The 21,494-nt window shown below is 36.3% G+C and overlaps 2 protein-coding genes across 6 annotated transcripts; both read left to right on the top strand.

The window, feature by feature from the left end:
* The first annotated feature begins 8,711 nt into the window (after nt 1-8,711).
* On the top strand, nt 8,712-16,963 carry LOC107890907 (uncharacterized). 5 transcript variants are annotated; one of them, XM_041101023.1, is made up of 6 exons: nt 8,712-8,822; nt 8,938-9,345; nt 11,110-11,481; nt 11,561-14,171; nt 14,307-16,022; nt 16,185-16,963. In XM_041101023.1, the coding sequence occupies exons 2-5, from the start codon at nt 9,202-9,204 to the stop codon at nt 15,980-15,982; spliced, it is 4,803 nt and encodes a 1,600-aa protein (XP_040956957.1). In that variant the 5' UTR covers nt 8,712-8,822; nt 8,938-9,201; the 3' UTR covers nt 15,983-16,022; nt 16,185-16,963. The 5 variants fall into 5 exon arrangements, 2 of the variants coding, with proteins under 2 accessions (XP_040956957.1, XP_016670998.2); XR_005918236.1 differs by having other exon boundaries at nt 8,757-9,345; nt 16,185-16,253; nt 16,683-16,963; XR_005918235.1 differs by having other exon boundaries at nt 8,757-9,345; nt 16,185-16,253; nt 16,629-16,963.
* A 2,005-nt stretch (nt 16,964-18,968) lies between these two features.
* Nucleotides 18,969-21,494, top strand: LOC107890909 (two-component response regulator ARR6). The gene is made up of 5 exons (XM_016815512.2): nt 18,969-19,673; nt 19,777-19,853; nt 19,991-20,068; nt 20,181-20,251; nt 20,936-21,494. Exons 1-5 carry the CDS (start codon nt 19,556-19,558, stop codon nt 21,219-21,221), a joined length of 630 nt encoding a protein of 209 aa, XP_016671001.1. The 5' UTR covers nt 18,969-19,555; the 3' UTR covers nt 21,222-21,494.

Raw genomic sequence — 21,494 nt, 5'->3', positions numbered from 1 at the left:
AAAAAGAAGACATGATACAATATAGGAGTGGGCAAAAACAAATTGAAAATCACTAGGAAGTTGAAAAATCCTTATAAGATTATTCTTTTTTTTATGAAAAATTTGTGTGAAAGTACTACTTTGCAAGGAGGATTTAGGAAATAGAATCAATGGATTGGACATAACGTGCAGATTGTGTAGACAACAAAATGAATCGTATGAGCATCTTTTTTGTTTTGTGATTTGGCTAGGGCAATCTGGTTTGGATCAAGCTTATGAATTAAATCAATGGAACTAAATTTTTGAACTACCAGGAGTTTCATTTTGAATATAATTATTAGAAGGAGAAGGCATTGACACAAATTCTGGGTTTCTTACACAAATACTATAAAAAAAATACTGAAATAGGGTGTCAGAAAAAGAATTTACCAAAATAGGTTACTTTTTCATTGGAGCCTATTAGATAAGCGCCAATGAATAAATAATAATAATTTTTTTTGAATAAAATATAATTTTATATTTTCCCGGGTCAATATATAACCCGTATAATACATAGTATTGGCGCCTATCTCAGAGGCGCCAATGGTGGTGCCTATCTGGGAGGCGCCATTATTGGTGCCATACTGAGAGGCGCCAATGCTCTGATTTTTCCCTATAAATACCCCCAACACAGACATAAATTTTACTACAGAAACGGAAGAAATAATAAGGAATGAAGCAGAAGAAAAGAAGGAAGGAAAAGAAGAAAAAAATAAGGTATTTTGGTTTATTTCTTTTTAAATAGAATGTAGAGTCTTGTTAGTAATTTTATTATTTGAAAGTTATTTTGTCAGGTTATTAATTTTGTTAGCTTCTGAATGAAAAATTTTGCATTAAAATTTTTATGTAATTTGTTTACATTTTGAAACTGTTTTAAGAAATTTGAAATTCTTTTTAACAGATCTAGTATTGAAAATGGAGAATCAGTTTTTTGTATGCGTTTATTTCGATGGAGAAATTTTGATAACAACTGTGGGATGTATATTTGAATGTCGCAAACAAGTAGCAATGAGATTTGATAGAAATATCTCGTTTGATGATATGAAGGAAAAAATTAGTAAAAAAATTTATAGACGTTGTGGGAGAAGGATATCAAAAGTTTTCTACAAGTTTCCAGTTTCAACAGATCCAATAAAATTTACCGAAATGGAACTTGTAGTCGATGAAGACGTGGAGACAATGGTCACTCTTTATTGTGGGACTCAGAGTAACAAAAATGCACCGATTCAGTTATTTGCTGAGTTAGCTGGTGTGGAGGCAACTGAAGATTCCACTCCATTAGGTGAAGAAGATGGAGTTGAAGCGCCGTGTATGGTGGTTCCGGTATCGTATGTTGATAGTCAATCAACTATACATGGGATAAATATTGATCTTAATGCTGCAGCCGAGACTGATGTGGTTGGTGATGATGTATACTATAGTAGTGATCCTGTTGATTACGAAGTGGATAGTGAGAGTGATCCCGACGCAGACGAGGTCCTGGATGATATTGACAACGAAGGCGTGAATGAGGATCGAAACGTTAATGCGTCTTCAGTCGGAAACTAAATTCGTCGTATTGTGATACACAATAATTCGGGGGCACACATGTCTCGGATAGACCCCGATACGGCACGGGTAGCTAAGTTTCCGGAGTACCCTGAAATACCACATGCTAACTGAATGGGCGTATATTCTGATGCAGATGAGTTATGCATGGGCCAGAGATTTGAAAGTAAGGAAGAATGCATGTTTGTCATTAAGCGGTATAGCATGAATATATCAGTAGATTACAAAGTCATCGAGTCTAAACCAACATTATATATTGGAGAGTGTTGGAGGTCGGCAGAAGGCTGCAATTGGTGGATACGAGCTGCATTTATGTAGAAGTCGCAGATGTGGGAGATACGAAAATTTGTTGGGCCCCACACATGCACTTCAACACGTATGACAGAAGATCATTGAAAACTTGACTCCAAAACTATCTGTACATGCATCATGCCAATGGTGAAAGACATGCCGACCATTAAAGTTTCGGTACTGATTGCTGAAATACAAGCACAATTCCAGTATCGAGTATCATACCAGAAGCCATGGATAGCTAAATAGATGGCAATGGAGCAATTGTACAGAGATTTCGATGCATTGTACAATGAATTACAGGGATGGATAGCCGCCATGAGGGAACACGTGCCGGGGACTGTAATTGAGTTGCAGACACGATCTTATTACGGGCCAAATGACCAACTACAATCGAGAAAAAGAATTTTCTATCGGATGTTCTGGACTTTTGATCAATGTGTGCGCGCATTTCCCCACTGCAAACCATTTGTGCAAGTAGATGGAACCTGGCTATATGGAAAATACACACAGATCTTATTTCTTGCGGTTGCTCAAGACGGCAACAAGAATGTACTCCCGATAGCATTTGCCATCGTCGATAAGGAGAAATGGAATCGTAGGAGTTCTTTCTTACCAACCTGCGGAGGTATGTTATTAGCAATAATAATATTTGCATCATTTCTGATAGAGGGAAAGGATTAATTGCAGCCATTAGGCGTTCTGGTGTACCATGGAGATCTGTTTACTGTATCAGGCACATCGCGGCTAACTTCCAGCGAGATTATAAGAATGCAGACTGGAGGAGACAAGTTGTGAGAATGGGTAAAGAATTACCTTATCTTTTAAATTTAAGTTTTAATGTTTTAGAGCAATATTGTAACTTGAATTTTTTTAAAACATATGCAGCGTACGAGCTAGAGCCATACATTTTCGCCAAAGAATGACCCGACTTGAGAATGACATGGAGGGTCAAACCAACACATCTTTCTGGCAGTGGCTGGGTACCATGGAGCCGTGGCAATGGGTTCAATGTTTTGACGAGGGCTTCCGTTATGGTCAAATGACTACAAACTTAGTGGAGGGGATTAACGCTGTGTTATTAAAAACACGACATCTTCCAATTTCATCTGTCTTCTCGGCAACGTTCTGTAGGTTGGCTACCTTGATGCCAAGAATGGGTCAGCAACAAGTAAACCAGATGGAGGCGGGACACGTATCTGTCGAAGGCATTAGGGATGCAATGGTTGTAAACCATCAAATGGCGAGGTCGATGACAGTAGAAGTATATTCACGACATAATGAAATGTTTCGAGTTACAGAGACCATCGGTTGTCGACCCAGTATACCACCTAGGTCCTACGGAGTTGATCTCCTAAATAGACGTTGCGAATGCAAGAGGTTTCAAACACTTCATTTTCCATGTGCACACGTCGTGGCAGCTTATGCTAAAGTTGGGCTCAATGTAGAATAATTTATCGATGAAGTGTACACCATCGAACGCACGTTGCGTGTATGGGAAAACGAGTTCCCCGTGCTTCCTGACCTATCTACTTGGGAGGTACCTCCGACGACTTTCGAGCTAGTCCCAGACATAAGGTTGCGTAGAAACCTGAAAGGTCGTCCGCAATCATCCAGAATCCATAACGAAATGGACATTAAGGAGAAATCTGATGGGAATTTGTGTGGCGTATACAGATTACCCAGTCATAATCGGAGTAAATGTCCTCTCCGAAACTACCATGTTGGACAATCGTCTCAATCGGGTAGAAATTGATATGTACTTTATTACATAAAGATGGTTTGAATCACAAAATTGTCTACAATTTATTGCAGTTATGGAGCATTTTGAAATTGTAAAATAAAAAAAAACATTATAATTTTATTTACATTTTTAAACCATTATAATTTTATTTACATAAGAACTATCATTACATAAATATGAAGTTGTTTATTACAAAAACCCCTAAAATTGATAGTTTGATGGTGTGGTTCTAGGGGTATATTTTTGTGGAGCTCGACGCTCACGTTGTGGGCGATTACGGTTATCAACAGTATGTTGGGGTGTGTGAAACATAGATGAATAATCATATGTCTCAAATGCCATCGATGAACTTGATTCGGGAGGAGAGGAGTACGACGACGGATATTGGCCGGAAAGAGCGGAGTACTAAGGTGGATACGAGGCCGCGAAATAGTCATCGCCCCCTAATTTTGGATGATAAGAACTATCCCTAGAATGTAGTTCTGTCTCTGGCTCTAATGCATGATGCGGATCTGGAAGGGGTTGCGTAATTCGTGTCGTATGTGGAGGAACTACAATCGACCGCCCACCAAATAGAAATGGTTTCCCTGTCTCATAGTATCACTGTATGTACTCTAACGAGGGCTGCAAATCCGGAGCACGATCCATCTGAGGTACCCTCTCGAACCAGTTGTTCCATATCGTAATATATTCTTCGTGCACTTCTCCCCAATTATCTCCATACCTCACTCTCTTGCTCATCCCATGGATCTCCCCCAATTGTACTGGCAGTATCGGGATATACTGTATGCAATCGAACTACCAGAGTACTCGATTTCCATGATACCACTCCACTACGTTAAAATTGATAATGGGTGCGCTAATGCACCATAGGTTTGAGTGGACGTGGGCAGATGATGGCATAACTGCCATAATTTCAGGAGCAGAATACGGCATCCAAATGAACTACACAGTTAATAATATTGTTATATTAACGCGGGTCGAGTGAGATAAAATAATAAAATTAAGTTTATATTCGAAAAACTTACCCCCTCTCCAACATGATTCTCAATCATTAGACGATATATCGGAACCGTCGGTGACCTCCCGATACCCGGATTAGCACTCCACCTACGAAAACAAATTGTTAGAATAATATAATATAAAAAAGTCAACTAATTATTATAATGAGTAAAAATTCATCACCTATTAACGAGTGGAAATACATATGATTGATGACTAATGGATGCCAAGAATGGCATCCGGTAAAGTGCCCAAAACTGCAGCAGTATGAGGCATCCGCCTATGTCAACCGCAGAAGGATCTGTTGTCCGACAAAGTTCGCGATACAGCATGGCTAAAACTGCGGACCCCCAACTGTATGAACGAGTGTTATGCAAATTGGATAATAAGGGTAAGTGCATCAAGTGGACCTTATTGTCGTTTGTATCCGGCATGAGTACACTCCCTATAAGGTGCATAATGTAAGCTCGAATAGCCTGCATCACCTCCCATTCATTAGCAGTACTTGGCAAATGCTCAAAATTGGCATGTAGCCATGAAAATCTCAAACTGGTAAATTTCCCCTGACTTGGCGAGCGTCCAAGTAATTCATTGCAAAGGGTAGCCGGCCTAGAGATTGAACTTACGCCCGTGACAGCATTCCCGTCTATGGGAAGCCCGAGCTGTACTGCAACATCCTCTAGAGTGACGGTACACTCTCCGCACGGCAAATGAAATGTTTGGGTCTCCGGACGCCATCGCTCGACTAAAGCGGAAATCAAGTCGTATCGCAGATCAAAAGTCCGAATCAATGCCGCTGATCCGAACCCGGCTAACTCTAAGTATGGTATTAGGCGTTCATCTGGCTGAAACCCTATACTATTAACACGGCCCCTCAATGCGCGGTACAGACCCTGACATTATTAAATTAGCAAAATAGTTAATACAATATAATTTAATTCAACAAATAACATGAATATCAAAAACAAATTTTATTACCATCTCATTAATAGTACTTGATATGTGATTATTATTAATTAAAGAACCCATTTATTGCAAATCTGCAATAAAAAAATGAATTCAGTTAATTTGTTTCAAAAAATCAATAATTACTGTTAAACAAATACAAAATCAAATAAAATTTAATTATATAAAAGTTACATTATATAAAAATTAAATGAGTTAACAACAACTATATGATTAAAAAAGTCAGTTATAATTAAACTTTTAATAAAATAATTTTTAATTTTTTTATAATTAAACTTTTAATGAAATGATTTTTAATTTTTTATAAACTTTATATGTTAAACTCACCAAATACTAAACTAAACACAACAACTTATAGTTTAATCCTAAATTACTAATAAATTAAATTTTAAATAATTACAAACACAAAAATTTATAACATAATCCCAAATTACTAACAAATTAATTATAAAATAATTACAATATTCATACAAAAAATTACAATATTACAATATATCCCGACATTACAATATTCATACAAAATTACAATATTACAATATTCATACAAAAAAATTGCAATATTCATACAAAATTATAATATTACAATATTCATACAAAATTACAAAATTACAATATTCATACAAAAAATTGCAATATTCATACAAAACTATAATATTACAATATTCATACAAAAAAATTACAATATTTATACAAATTACTAATCCAAAACTATAAATACAAATTTAATTATAAAATAATTACAATATTCATACAACATTACAATATTCATAAAAAAATTACAATATTCATACAAAAAAGTTAGAATATTCATACAAAATTCTAATCTAAACTATAAACACTAAATATAGATAATTTATAATAATTAATAACAAAAAATTCACAATATCTTCTAAAATATCTTCTAAAAAATTCACAAACTATAAACTTTTTAAATTATAAACAAAATTATTTACTAAAAAAATACATTACCTTTTTTTTTTTCTTTCTTCTTCTTCTTCTCCTTTCTCTCTCTCTTTTTTTTTCTCTACCGTGTGGCATGTTGGGACCATTTACATTTACTTATAGGCAAAAAAAAACATGCATGAAGAGACAACACATGCAGCAGCATGCAGCGGTGGGCAGAAGGTCACCATTGGCGCCTCTCTATGAGGCACCTTCATTGGCGCCTCTCTATCAGGCACCTTCATTGGCGCCTACCTGATAGGCGCCACCCGACTCGACCCGACCCGACCCTTTGACCGTATTTTGACCCGTATTTTTTTAAAAAAATATTAAAAAATATAAAATTATATTTTATTCAAAAAAATTTTATTATTATTTTTATTTATTGGCGCCTATCTAATAGGCTCCAATGAAAAAAGTAACCCATTTTAGTAAATATTTTTTTTGACACCCTATTTCACTAAAAAAAAAATTTTCATCCTATTTGTGTAACCCCCCCAAATTCTTAATATGATTATTAGGGCAGTCTAATATTTGAGGATATCCAATATATGATGATATGCATCTTATGGAATATCTGGATATATAGAAACGATGTTATGTTTAAAGGAATGAAAGCAAATATTATTAATTCATTCAGAGAGCTAAGATTTTGAATGGTTAAAAGAAACAAGCTTTTCAGGAAAAGCAAAAAGGAAATGACAACACAAAATATAATTGGGGTTCACAAAATAAAATTACAAGAACTATCCATCCCGATCACATCTTATATGGAGTTGCTATTATAACTTGAAGGAAATAAATTGTGTGATATAATGTGTCTCACTAAAATCTTTCTACGTACCAAAAAAAATAGTACTATAAAATTTAATAATGAAAATTCAACATTTAGTTTTTCTGTTTATTAAACAATACTTTAGTCTTTGAAAAAGTAAAAAGTTTGAAAAATAAAGGGTAAACTACATTGGTAGTTAGTATTTTTTTGGGACACCCAATTATGAAATGTTACAAATGGTCACCAGATTATTCAACTTTTTCTTTTTCAGTCACCCAACTATTCAAAATTTTATTTTTTGAACACTAGTCATTAAATTACTAATGGAAAGATAACTTGGTAACTTTTAAAATTGGTATAGTAACAAATTTAACCCTAAACATTTACACGTTATATAATTTGGTCTTTTTTTTTGCAGTTTAATTTTTATTTATGACATTAATAGTTAATTTTAAAAGAATGAAAAAATATGAAAATTATTATATTGAATTTTCGGGTGTTTCTATTTTTGGTATATTCTTTTTATCAAATATAGTTAATATATATTTTTAGTTTTTTAAGTGAAAGGGTAAAAAAGAAAAGCAATTTAAAAAAAAAGATTGGATAAGACAACGTGTAAACGATGTGAGTTAAAATTTTTATAATCAAGACTAAATTGACACAATTTATAAGTATTTAGGGTTGAAGTTGTTATTATGCTAATTTTAAAAGCTGCCGCATCATCTTTTCGTAAGCAAATTAAGGTTGATGACCAAAAAAGAAAAGAAAAATCAAATAGTTGGATGATCATTTTATAACTTTTCACAATTGAGTGACCAAAAAAGAAACTTACTAATATTTAGGTGACTACAAATGTAGTTTGCCCCAATCTAAATAAGATAGGGATAAAACAACATTTAGTCTTTAAACTTGACAACTTTTCCCAACTTGGTCCTTGTGTTTTTTTTTCTACATTAGTCTTAGAACTTGACAGTTTTTCTCAATTTAGTCAGTTTTTCTTAATTTAGTCCTTAAACTTGGATTCCATTAAGGTATGATTATGTGGTACTCCAAGATTGTTACATGTAATTATATGAAATTTTTTATAAAATTGAAAAGAAAAAAATTGTAAAAGAAATTTTAAATAAATTTTTATGGAAATAAAATTTAGATAATGGCGTGATAAAATTTTATTTTAATTTATAAATAAACTGAGAAAATGTACTAAGTTTTGAGAGTAATGCAAGGAAAAGAAAAACCCAAAGTAAAAAGAAGTTTGTATGTCAATTTATCTGAAAAAGGTATTCAAAATTCTTAGTAAAGGCATAAAGGGTATTGTTTGGGCTTGCAGAATTTTAATACGAGCTTAAAAGTGTTTGAACTGGGCTTCCTAATAATTTATAAAATAATTTGAAATGAACCGAACCAAGTATAAACGACTTAACTAATGAACCGATTTTTAAATCATTGCTTATCCGTGACTTTATCTTGCTATTGCTAAAAACTCGCCCGAACTATCCGATCTGCCCAAACCCATTGCCCGCTCTGCCCTACCATGTATCGAAGTGCACCTTTTCTTTTGCCGTCCCTCTCTGTGTCTCTCTCTCTAGAAATAGAGCAAGTTTTTGCTTCCTTTTAAATTTTAACTTCTCTTTTTTATTTTCTTATGTAGATCGAAAGGCGGCTTAAGAAATCTAATGCAGAAGGTTGAATTAGATTGGGTAACGGAAGAGTCACGATCGAAGGGATTTAGGTTTTTGGATTTGTGATTGGGGAAATTAGGGTTTGGTTAAGGGGAGATTTCTGACAGAGGTAGGGGTTGGTGATCTAGGGCTTGAGTTGGTGAAATAAGGGGAGCTGGAATTCAAGAGGGGAAAAAGAAAGATAGACATTAGGAGGGCGGATTGATGGTACTCGAAGGGAAAAATGCAAGGCTATGCATGGGCGGGGAGGAGATGAGGAGAGGAAAAAGGCACGGCTGATGTGGACAGTCCCTACACGTGCAACGGAGGTTCTGAGTGGTGATGGTGTTGCTTCGCACTCTTTTTCTTCTTCCTCTACCGTTAATTCATTTTCAAAGGTATAACTTTCTAAATCAATTTCACTTAATTTGATTTGATTGGATTAGATTTTTCTTTATGTTCTAGGTTTTCCTTTTTGTTCGCTTGTTGATTTGTTTTATCAGGTGATTTGGTGAGAGGTGCTTTATCATATCGATTTTGGTAAATGAAGAGGTTCGATTTTGCTTGAGAATTTTGAGATGGTGTCTTTATTGATGAGGGGAAGTGTTGAAATAGTCGCAAATTTCGTCAGTTTTGTTGGCTTGGTTTGAACTTTGTGGATGATTTGTTGAGCTCGTTTGGAGTAAAATCTAGTCAGTTGTCTGAATTGTTTTGGACATTTTTCGAATTTTTAACTGACTCATATGAAGGCATTTAAGTTTTTATGTTTTGGGTTGATTGTTTTACTGAGGTGTATGTGCAAGACATTTTTGTTAGGCTGGATTATTGTCAGCTGTGAAGAATGATTGTACCACATAATAAGTTGGGTAAGATAGGGAAGGGCGTCTCTCCTCGGATGGAATAGTGTCCTAAAATAACAATAACTTCTTTTTCGTTTTCTCCTCTAGAAGCTATTCTACAGCTGAAATATCCTGCTAACTTATCTGAAACTTTTAATTGTGGACATGGAGCTATAGTCGTTCAGCATGCCATGGGGTGGGTTTTCTTTGTCCAAGCTAATATTAATTCCAGGTAGAAGGTGTTTTGGACACGATAGAAATATTTGGATTTTAGACAGATTGATGTAAATGAACCTGAATATTAGGAATTCGCTAATTTTTATTGTAATGATGATTAAGGAGTAATCACCAGCATTATGATTTATAATTGTATTGGAAAATTATTCCAATTTTGGAAGAGCTTGAAAAATAAGGATACATTTTTTGGGGAGTTATTGCTCCAATGGTTGACCTGGGATGTGGTAAATGCAATATTTGCTTCTGACTTCTAAGGTCTTTCTGTATATGGCAAGTCTTGCGAGTTTCCTGTAATGCATCCTGTTCTATTATATGTAAAAAGATAGTTGTCCTAGATAACACAAGTGTATTGGTCTTCCCATTTGAAATCAGGTTTTAACATACTTGTATATGAGTGAGAACAGACATGATTTTTGTTTTGCTGGATGTTTTCTCTGATAAAATGTCAAAATTAGTCCAGAGAAATGTATTGGACATCTTCAACGGAGTCATATTTATATGATAATGATGTTTGTTGAAGCAGTACCTAAGACATATCCAAGGCTTTAAAGAGGACTGCGTGATATAAACAACATATTTTCAGCATGCGAATTGTTAAGTTTTCGTTCAGTCTAGATGTATAATGGTTTCCCTGATATGAGTATAGCAAGTTTTGAACGCATATGAACCTTGTTCTTGCTAGTGTTGAAGTCTTGTGGAATTTTCTCATATAGAATTATAGTTGATTTACGAATTAGGCTTGAATTGTCATTATATGCATCTTTTTTCTGCACTTACGCATTTAGACGTTCTTATCTAATAAAGATGGATTCTTGGAATCATCATCATATCCAAATGTTTAAGCAATTACTAGTTGCCATTTGTGTTGGTTTTGTCTGTATCGAGTTGCCACTTGTACTGCTGTTAGGTTGCTCAGTCTAAGAAGCTAAGTTGATAGTTTTTAGAAGTAACTGATTAATGCAAGTTTGAGGTGTTGATCAAGCTTCTTCTTCTTCCTCTTCTTCTCCCTTTTTATTTATTTTATCCAAATTAATTATATATATATTCTCACTGGTGAAGTTTGCATACCTGCTCTCCCCCTTATAGGATGGGCGCAATATCAGCATTGGTGACTGTGCTCTTTTCAAACCAGCTTTAGATTCTCCACCTTTCATTGGAATAATTCGGTGTCTGACTGCAAGCAAAGAAAATAAGTTAAAGTTGGGCGTGAATTGGCTTTATCGACCTGCTGAAGTAAAGCTTGGCGAAGGCATCCTGCTGGAAGCTGCGCCAAACGAGATCTTTTATTCCTTTCATAAGGATGAGATTCCTGCTGCTTCGTTACTCCATCCGTGTAAAGTTGCATTTCTTCCTAAAGACGTTGAACTTCCATCTGGGATTTGCTCACTTGTTTGCCGGCGAGTTTATGACATTACAAACAAGTGTTTATGGTGGCTAACTGATCGAGATTATATTAATGTGAGTTATAGATTCTCTTTTAGGTATATAATCTATTCCAAATTTGAACTTTCACAATTGATATTGCTTACTTTTCCAGGAACATCAAGAGGAAGTAGATAATCTATTATATAAGACACGTTTAGAAATGCAAGCTACAGTTCAGCCAGATGGATGTTCTCCAAATGGTCCAACATCTACATCACAGTTAAAACCTAGTTTAGAGAGTGTACAGAACAGTGCTTCATTTTCTTCTCAGGGTAAGGGAAAGAAAAGGGAGCGTGGTGATCAAGGTTCCGAGCCTGTCAAACGGGAATGCACTAGTAAAATAGATGATGGGGATTCTGGTCATGGTAGACGAGAAATTAATTTAAAAATTGAGATTGCAAAGATGGCTGAAAAGGGGGGCCTAGAAGATTATGAAGCAGTTGAGAAATTGATTCATCTCATGGTGCCTGAGAGAAATGAAAAGAAAATAGACTTGGTGAGCCGGTCAATGCTTGCTAGTGTAATATCAGCTACAGACAAGTTTGACTGTCTTAGTCATTTTGTTCAGCTCAGAGGGTTGCGTGTTTTTGATGAATGGCTCCAGGAAGTCCACAAAGGGAAGACTGGTGATGGTAGTGGCTCCAAGGATGATAGATCAGTTGATGATTTTCTATTAACCTTACTTAGAGCACTTGATAAGTTACCTGTAAATCTCACAGCTCTACAGATGTGTAACATTGGCAAGTCTGTTAATCATTTGCGCACTCATAAGAACATAGATATACAGAAGAAAGCAAGGAGTTTAGTTGATACATGGAAAAAAAGAGTTGAGGCTGAGATGGATGCCAAGTGTGGCTCAAACCAAGCTGTTCCCTGGTCTGCAAGGTCTCGACTTTCGGAGGTTTCTCACAGTGGAAACAAGCATTCTGGATCAGCTGAGGTTGCCATGAAGAATTTGGTCACTCAGGTTTCTGCCTCTAAAACTGGTTCTGTTAAGATTGCTCAAGGAGAGACTGCTACCAAGTCTGCTTCTTCATCACTGGGATCTATGAAGGCAGCAATATCGCCTGCTTCTGCCAGTGCAAATTTAAAAGATGTGCAAGTACGAAATGCTGCTGTTGTTGGCACCTCTGATCCTCCAACAACAGCAAGGGATGAGAAAAGCAGCAGTTCGAGTCAGTCCCACAACAATAGTCAGTCTTGTTCTAGTGACCATGCAAAGGCTGGTGGACTTTCTGTAAAGGAGGATGCAAGAAGTTCTGCAGCTGGTTCTGGATCAGTCTCTAAGATCTCGGGTAATTCTTCCCGACACCGGAAATCCAATAATGGTTTCCCAGGGTCATCTGGAGTTCAAAGGGAAACTGGATCAGGCAAAAATTCTTCTTTTAACAGAAATCTTGCATCAGAAAAAATATCACAGTCTGGTTTAACATGTGAAAAGGCTGTGGATGCTCCTATGGCTGAGTCTAATAGTCATAAGTTCATTGTTAAGATCCCAAATCGAGGTAGAAGTCCAGTACAAATTGCCAGTGGAGGATCTCTTGAAGATCACTCAGTCATGAATAGCAGGGCTGCTTCTCCTGTGCTTTCAGAGACGCAGGAACAATTCGATCGTAACTTGAAGGAGAAGAATGATACTTACCGGACAAATGTTACTACTGATGTGAATACTGAATCATGGCAGAGCAATGACTTAAAAGACATGCTAACAGGGTTTGATGAGGGAGATGGTTCACCTGCAGCTGTTCCCGATGAAGAAAACTGTAGGACTGGAGAAGGGGCTAAGAAAACAAATGAAGTTACGAAAACTGCTTCATCTTCTGGAAATGAACATAAATCAGGGAAAGTGCAGGAGCCTTCTTTCAGCTCCATAAATGCTCTAATTGATAGTTGTGTCAAGTTCTCTGAATCAAATGTGTGCATGCCTGTTGGAGATGATGCTGGAATGAATCTGCTTGCTAGTGTGGCTACTGGAGTCGATGTAGCTTCACTGATAGAATCTCCACAAAGAAAGGCCCCTTTTGTTGTGCTCTCTGACACAGGCAATGATACAAAACTAAAACCTTCGTCTGGGAATGAGGTTTTTCGAGATCAAAATCAGTCTGTTGAAGGTGCCGATGATGAGCATCTGAAGCAGGCAGTTGGTGGTAATTCATGGGCTAAGAATGCAGACAGCAAGATTGGTTCCTCTCTAGAAAAATCTAGAGAGCTGAATGAACATTTAACGCCTTTAAGTATTCTGTACACTGCAGACCCATGTCTTGAAAATGATAAATTAAAGGAAAATGTAACCACCGCTTTAATCAATTTGCCCTCTGCAAGCACTGCTGAGAAAACTACTGATATTGGAGATTGCAAAGAGCATCTGGAGAAAAAGGCAGGTGGAGTGGATGGTGATAGCAGTTTGGGTACTAAACAAAAAGGGTGTTCTTCTGTGGCTAATGAAGATAAGGTCATAGGTCCATTTGTAAAAGTTGAGAAAGAAGTTCTAGGATCTTCATCTGTACCTTCTGTTGAAGTTGATGCTGACAACAAGAAAAATGTCCTTGAAGGTTCGGAAAGAAGTTCACAGACTCATCAGAAGTCACCTGTAGTTGGACATTCCATCAATGGAACAGTGACAGAAACTTTGCCTCCCGGTTTTGGTAAAAATACGGTTCTGGAAAATGTTGATGAAGTGAAGTCTGAGAAGGATGTTGAGAGTGATACTCCTAGTAATGCAGGTGAATGGGAAAGTAATGCTTCTCTTATTGTTCTCATAATTAAATATGAAGTACACATCAATTAAAGTCCTTTTTCTTTTCCAATTTAGTTTACATTCATCAATTGGTAATTAGTTGTATTTGTTGTTGGTTCAGCTGTCAATGCTCAGAAAGGTGAGCATGTGGAGGAGAATTTAGAAGATCATAAGGGTAATGAACCATGTGCTGGACCATCTCCTTGTGTATCACCTACTGTAATGGAAACAGAGCAACCTATGTGGCCAAGGGGGTCTAATTTGACCGGCGAAGAGGTAGATGAAGTGGAAGGGACATCAGCCACTAGAGATGCTCCTGTTACAGGTGGTACAGATACAGATGCTAAAGTTGAATTTGACTTGAATGAAGGCTTTAATGCAGATGAGGGAAAATTTGGGGATCCAAATAACTTAACAGCATCAGGATGTTCAGCTCCTGCCCAATTTAGCTCATTGCCTTTCCCTTTTTCTTCTGTGGCTAGCAGTGTCCCTTCTACAATTACTGTTGCTGCTGCTGCTAAAGGGCCTTTTGTTCCCCCAGATGACCTTTTGCGGACCAAAGGGGCACTTGGTTGGAAGGGATCAGCAGCCACAAGTGCATTTCGGCCAGCTGAGCCCAGAAAGATTTTGGATATCCCTCTTGGTACAAGCAACACTTCTATTGCTGATGTTAGTACTAGGAAACAAAGTCGTCCTCCTTTGGATATTGATTTGAATGTACCTGATGAGAGAGTGCTTCAGGATCTAGCTTCCCGAAGTTTTGCCAAGGGCACAGACTCTGCACTGGACCTTACAAGTACTCGTGATTTAACTTGTGGAATGGTGGGTTCTCCATCCATTCGGTCCTCCGGGGGACTTGATCTTGATTTGAATAGAGTTGATGAGCCAGCTGATTTTGGTAATCAGTGTACTGGGTTTAGTCGTAGACTGGATGTCCCTATGCAGCCTATAAAATCATTGTCTGGGATTCTTAATAGTGATGTAACTGTCCGTAGGGACTTTGATTTGAACAATGGACCTGCTGTTGATGAGGTAAGCATTGATCCATCACTATTTAGCCATAACGCTAGAAGCAGCAATGCCCCATCTCAACCGTCAATTTCCAGCTTGCGGATGAACAGTACCGAGATGGGAAATTTCTCATCATGGTTTCCTACTGAGAATACATACTCATCTATCACAATCCAATCGATCTTGCCCGATAGAGAGCAGCCTTTTCCAATTGTTGCAACTGGTGGGCCACAAAGGGTTTTGGGCCCACCTGTTGGTGCCACCCCTTTTAATCCTGATGTCTATAGGGAACCCATGTTGTCATCTGCTCCAGCAGTGTCATTCCCATCAACTCCTTTCCAATACCCTCTTTTCCCTTTTGGAACAACATTCCCTCTTCCTTCAACTTGCTTTTCTGCTGGTTCATCTACTTATGTTGATTCATCTCCTGGTGGGAGGTTTTGTTTTCCTCCAGTTCATTCGCAATTGTTACGACCTGTTGGTTCTGTTCCATCCCATTACCCAAGGCCCTATGTTGTTAGCCTTCCTGATGGTAGTCATAGTAGTGGTGCTGAGAATGGCAGGCATTGGGGAAGGCAAGGTCTAGACTTAAATGCTGGGCCTGGAGGCCCAGACATTGAAGGAAGAGATGAGATGGTACCTCTTCCATCAAGGCAACTGTCTGTTGCCGGTTCACATACCCAGGCAGAGGAGCAAGCAAGAATCCATCAGGTTCCTGGTGGTATTTTGAAAAGGAAGGAACCCGAGGGAGGATGGAATGGATACAAGCAATCTTCATGGCAGTAGTAATCAAGAATCCTTAAATGTCACATTCTGATGACTCAAGGCATGTGTCATTTGCATTCTTTTCAGTTTCCTTTAACAATACCTGTGTTTTCTTTTTCTTGCATTCTACCACTTCCATACACTTGATAGTGGCAAAGGGGAGCCAAACTATATTATTAGAATTATGGATTTTCTGTGACAATTTATATTTATTTTGTTTCAGGTATTCAGGGATGGGAATTAGCTAAAACCCCAGAGGTCATCTACCCTGTGTGCTCTTAGAGGATGGGTGGTAAGTGAGCCATTTGATGTTCATAGTCTCCGACCCCCACATCTTACTCTTATCAATTGTATCCTAAAAAATCTCTTCAGCATTTTCAAGCCATTGTGCCTTGAATTAGTTTTTGGAGCAGATCACCTTCCCCTTTGTAGATATTGTTAACTGTTGGAGAACTTATGTTCTATGTTGCCTAGACATTAGAGATTGGTGCCCATACTGGTTTTTAGTGCAAATCTTTCTTGCCTTTTTTTCTTTTTCAGTTTTATTTTGTTTCCTGATTAAAGTGATCACCTAATTTTGATACTGAAGCTTTTTTCCTCACCTGATATGGTTTCTGGGGTTGATGTTGAATTCTAATCCTATTTAATTTATGAACTGTAATTGTAGTTCATCTGCAACAGTTGTGATTCCTGCCAACTTTGATATCAATGTTTTTGTAAGGTGTTGGCACAGAGATAGCGTTGAAGTTTGATGTTGCACTGTCACCTCTACTGGCCCTTGTGATAACCAGTGACTGGCAACAATGTCATTGATCTTTTGCTTGTGCTTCGCCGTGATTTTTCTGTTGACCGAAGTTGCTAGGTAGGTCAAACGGTCTTAAGAAGAAATGCCTTGTATGTATTCTGGAACATTTGGTCAGCTATTGGAATTTTGTCTTGGACCGTTCTATGGGTGGATATTTTCTACTAATGATATATAACTACAGCAGTTCTAGGTGATTATAACGTTTACAGGACCCATTGACACTGGTTAAGTATGACTAATTTATTTTGAAGAGAAACTACTTTCAATCTTAAAAGTCAATCCCATTGATTTTCTGCCTGTAGTATTGGGTTGATGTCAAGTTCATGAGTAAATCTCTACAGTAAGGTATTGTTTAGGGAATAAACAGAAAACGGGGTAATGACTTTGGTACTGTTGACTATTGGGCTTGAATGTAGTTGTTCAAAATGTGTAAATTGCAAAGTCTGGGTATGCTACTTCTGCGTGATGTAGTTTTGTTTATAGATGTGGAATTTGGGTTTGCATGTTGTAATTTTCGTTGGGAGTTGAAAAGCCCTAGCCATCACCATAGCTTATGGTTTCATGGGTTATTGTACTGGAAAATACTGAAAGTGGTACAATATAAGCGACAAAATTAGCTACGTAGACGATTTACTAAGACTTTTTAAGCGAGGAGTTGCTGTTTTAATCTCCTTTCATCGAATAATTATGCAATTTAACTGTGTTTGGAGTAACATTGATATTTGATATTTATGGACTGATTCCACCGGAAACTGGTGATCAAACCAGTTTAATTGGTACCTTGAAAATGAAGGAATATTGAATTGGTGTATAAATATGTTAAATTAATTACGTAATTGGGATGTTACTTTATAAAAATTTAACTGCTGGGGTATATTTAATTTTATTATAATTTATGAAGTCACTGTTAATTCTATTAGCTTTAATTTATAGTTTGACATTTAAAGCATATTTGTTTTTCCACTTCTAAAATGGATTTACTTTAAATATAATCAAAAAAGAAGATTTTGTAACTCAAAGAATTATCTTGGAACTCAAAGTTTCTATATATGCTCTTATTACTTCTTTTATATATTATACACTAGTTTACATACTCCTGTGATGCATCAATTAAAATGCATTTAATTAATTTTATGTATCTATTTATTTTTTATAATTTCCATTAATAATTTATTTACGAAACTAAATTATGTTGATTACAAATATTTTAGAACTGGCTTGGAAGTAATTGTTATTAAAATTATTCCAAAATTTTATTTTATTATATATGTGTATGTATGTTATCATATATTTAATAAACAAAATGAGATTTTTTTTCATTTCTTGCCCGATGAATTATTATTATTATTAATAACAAGAAAATCATACTTAAAACTTAATTAAAAAAACAGGATTCACTTTAATATAACTAAAATGAAGTGTTTTGGAATTCAAACAATTATCCCAAAACGGAATGTTTTCATATATGTTCTTATAATTCTTTTATATATATATATAATTACTTCATTAATTGTCAATTTTGTAACTCCCATTTTAAGATACTATAAATAAGAGATTTCACAATTGGTGAAAAGACTTTTGCTACTTTGACTTTCTATTTCTCAAAATTCTCTCTAGAATTGTCTCAATTTTTTTTGTTTAGTCATATCATTAATCACAATTTTTTTTCTTCACCTTACCAATCATTATTTGCCGCTGCGCTTAATGCTACAGGATCTACTCCAATCCTTTTTTTGGCTACATTCCTTGCTTGCAATACTTCCTCTGTGACTTGATTTTCTAAGTCCTCACTCGTTAATGACATTGGCCTATCGAGTTTTTCATGGGAACTTGGTTTTTTTACCTCGCTGCAACTATTCATTAGGTTTAGGAATTCATCTACTACCTGTTTAGAGACTCACTGCATTAAAATTTATACCTTATGTTTGGGTGTGCCATGTTCATACCGCAATCTCTTCTTTGTTTCCTTTTAGGTGGGTTCTCCACATTTGTCTTGTAGGAGAGCTTTCTTTATTGCTTCCTTGGTTTTGTTGTAATTGTGGAATGAAATTATGAAGGAGAAAAGAAATGTCATGTATATGATTATGATTAAAAAATGTGAATGATTACACGGATTACCTTTATGTAATTCAACCATACAGTTTAGGAGAGTGTTGAGTTATTCTTTTAAGACAAAAAGGCCATTTGATAAAACGGTGGTCAAAGAGATGACGCGTGGGAAAAAAAAGCCCATCGAAACTGAGCCACCAGTAATCCATGCCTGTTGGACAGAAAGACGGGAATTTTATTTCCATTTCCAAATACCACTACAAACTGTGCCAGTTTCAACGACTCTACGCTCCCAGTATCTAGCAGACAGAGTCAAAGCCAAATCTAAAACCCGAAATCTTCTGTTAAATTTATTTTATACGATTTGACTTCTGCCTCCATTTTCGGTGATTTTTACGTACAGTGTTAACACTGCCATTTACTTTTTCTTTTGCTTTACTACAATATATATATTTACATGGAAGTATTTAGTCAATTTGACAGGACAAGAGACAAGTGGGGGATAATGCTCCCTCTCCTGCTTTAAAAGATTTGCTAAGATCTTACGATATTGGATTTGGATGGATCTTCACAATCTTCGCCTTTACATCTCCTTTTTAAACTCTCTTTCTCTTTCTTCTTTATTTAAAAACCCAAATCCAACCCCACCCTTGTTTCCTTGTTTCTAAAACAAACACATTTACAGAGAGAGAGAGAGAGCCTCCTCTTCTTCTTTTAACTCATCACTCTCATACTGGATTATGGAGGTTGCTGGTGAGGTTTTAGCATCTGAGTCTCAATTGCATGTTCTTGCCGTGGATGATAGTCACGTCGATCGTAAGGTTATTGAAAAGTTGCTAAAGATATCCTCTTGCAAAGGTACAGCTTAGTTTCCATTTCCCCACCTTGTTTTGGATCAATACTTGTGGGGTTTTGTTGATTTTGAAGATTGGGTCTGGTCTGATTCTTTGTTTTCGTGCAGTCACAACTGTGGAGAGTGGGGCAAGAGCCTTGCAGTTTCTTGGTTTGGATGAAGAAAAAGGCTCTCTGGGTTTCAATGCGAGTAGTTCTATCTGTTTGGGTTGCTAAGAAAATAGTAAAAAATAAAAAATAAAAAAACAAACAAACTATTGAATAAAATATTAGATGAAATTTAGGATTGATTGTGTGTGGTGTTAAAATGGCTGCTATTACAGGGTTTGAAGGTGAATCTTATAATGACGGATTACTCCATGCCCGGAATGACTGGATATGAACTCCTCAAGAAAATCAAGGTCTTTTTTCCTAAGCTTATTTAATCATTCTAATCCTAAAATTGATTTGAAGATGGAGATGAAACTATCGTGAATTCCATTACTGATTATGTTTCATTTGATGTTGGAACAGCGATCATCAGCCTTTAGAGAAATTCCTGTGGTGATCATGTCCTCCGAGAACATCCTCACCCGTATTGATAGGTATATCTCCAAGTCTTAGTTGAACACCAGTATGTTGTTCTTATGATTTTCTCGGGAAATCAAATCTGTTTGGATCTGGGAATATATGCCATATCTTGGCTATGACATTCATTTAGAGGAAATCTGGGGAAATTGATATTATGATATGGAAGCATTTTTCTTTTTTAGCCTAATAATCCCTTTGGCTTGGAGCTACTGGACGATAATTGAGATGGAGGAATATTGCATATGATAAGATTTATCAAAACATATCAGTCATTATAAGATTACCCAAATCTCGTGAGTACTGTAATAAGACAAAACTGATAAGATTCTGTATTTTGTTTGAATTTGTGTGGGAAACAGACCACCCAAAATCTTGATAATAATGAAAGATTCACTTGTCTTTTCTCTTAAATAATATTCTGATTTTTATTCTCCGGATCTCTTGGTTTCATTCATGTAATATATATTCTGTTTCACTGGAAATTATTGACGTTTCAGGCATTTTCTTTTATAAAATCAGAGATTCTGCATGACATATTTCAACATGTACATCAAAGAACAAAATATGTGGAGACCCTCACTTAAAAGAGACTGTTGGCATACTTTGAACCCTTGGTTGTTCTGAATCACTTTAGATAATGCATCTGCACTTTGCTTGATCATGCACAACTAGGCTAAAAACATTATTTTCATCTACAGCTGTTTGGAGGAAGGGGCGGAGGAGTTTCTAGTTAAGCCCGTGAAACTATCGGATGTGAAACGGGTGATGAATGATTGCATAATGAGAGGAGAAACAGAGGGAAACAACAGGAGAAGAGTTGACAAAAGAAAGTTTGAAGACGATAACCATGCTTCATCGTCATCGTCGTCATCATCATCAATACCATCATCACCGTCATCACCATTACCATCCTCACCATCGACTGCAGCAACCTCATCACCTCTGCATTCATTGAAGAGGGCAAAATTGCGCGACGATAACTAGTTCCCCTCATCCGTTTTTTCGATGGTAAATTTTTTTTTTGTCAATATCCTCGCAATTTCCCTCATATGGATAACTTGTGTAAATGGCACTTATCAAGGCCTCTTTAGAAGCTGATAACAATTAATTAGGGCCTGAAACAGAGAAATGGAGATACAGTTGGTGTTCTTTTTTGTTCCGTTTAGGTAAAGAAAAAAAATTCATTAGAATCACAAAAATGATGGGCTTTTGTTTCCTATCTGTGCGCATAGTTATGAATTTGGTGGATTCTGATTT

This window comes from Gossypium hirsutum, chromosome D09 (assembly GCF_007990345.1).
Source record: "Gossypium hirsutum isolate 1008001.06 chromosome D09, Gossypium_hirsutum_v2.1, whole genome shotgun sequence".
NCBI classification, from domain to species: domain Eukaryota; kingdom Viridiplantae; phylum Streptophyta; class Magnoliopsida; order Malvales; family Malvaceae; genus Gossypium; species Gossypium hirsutum.
The sequence above is the reverse complement of the archived record's forward strand: the minus strand, read 5'-3'. Positions and strand labels throughout refer to the sequence as shown.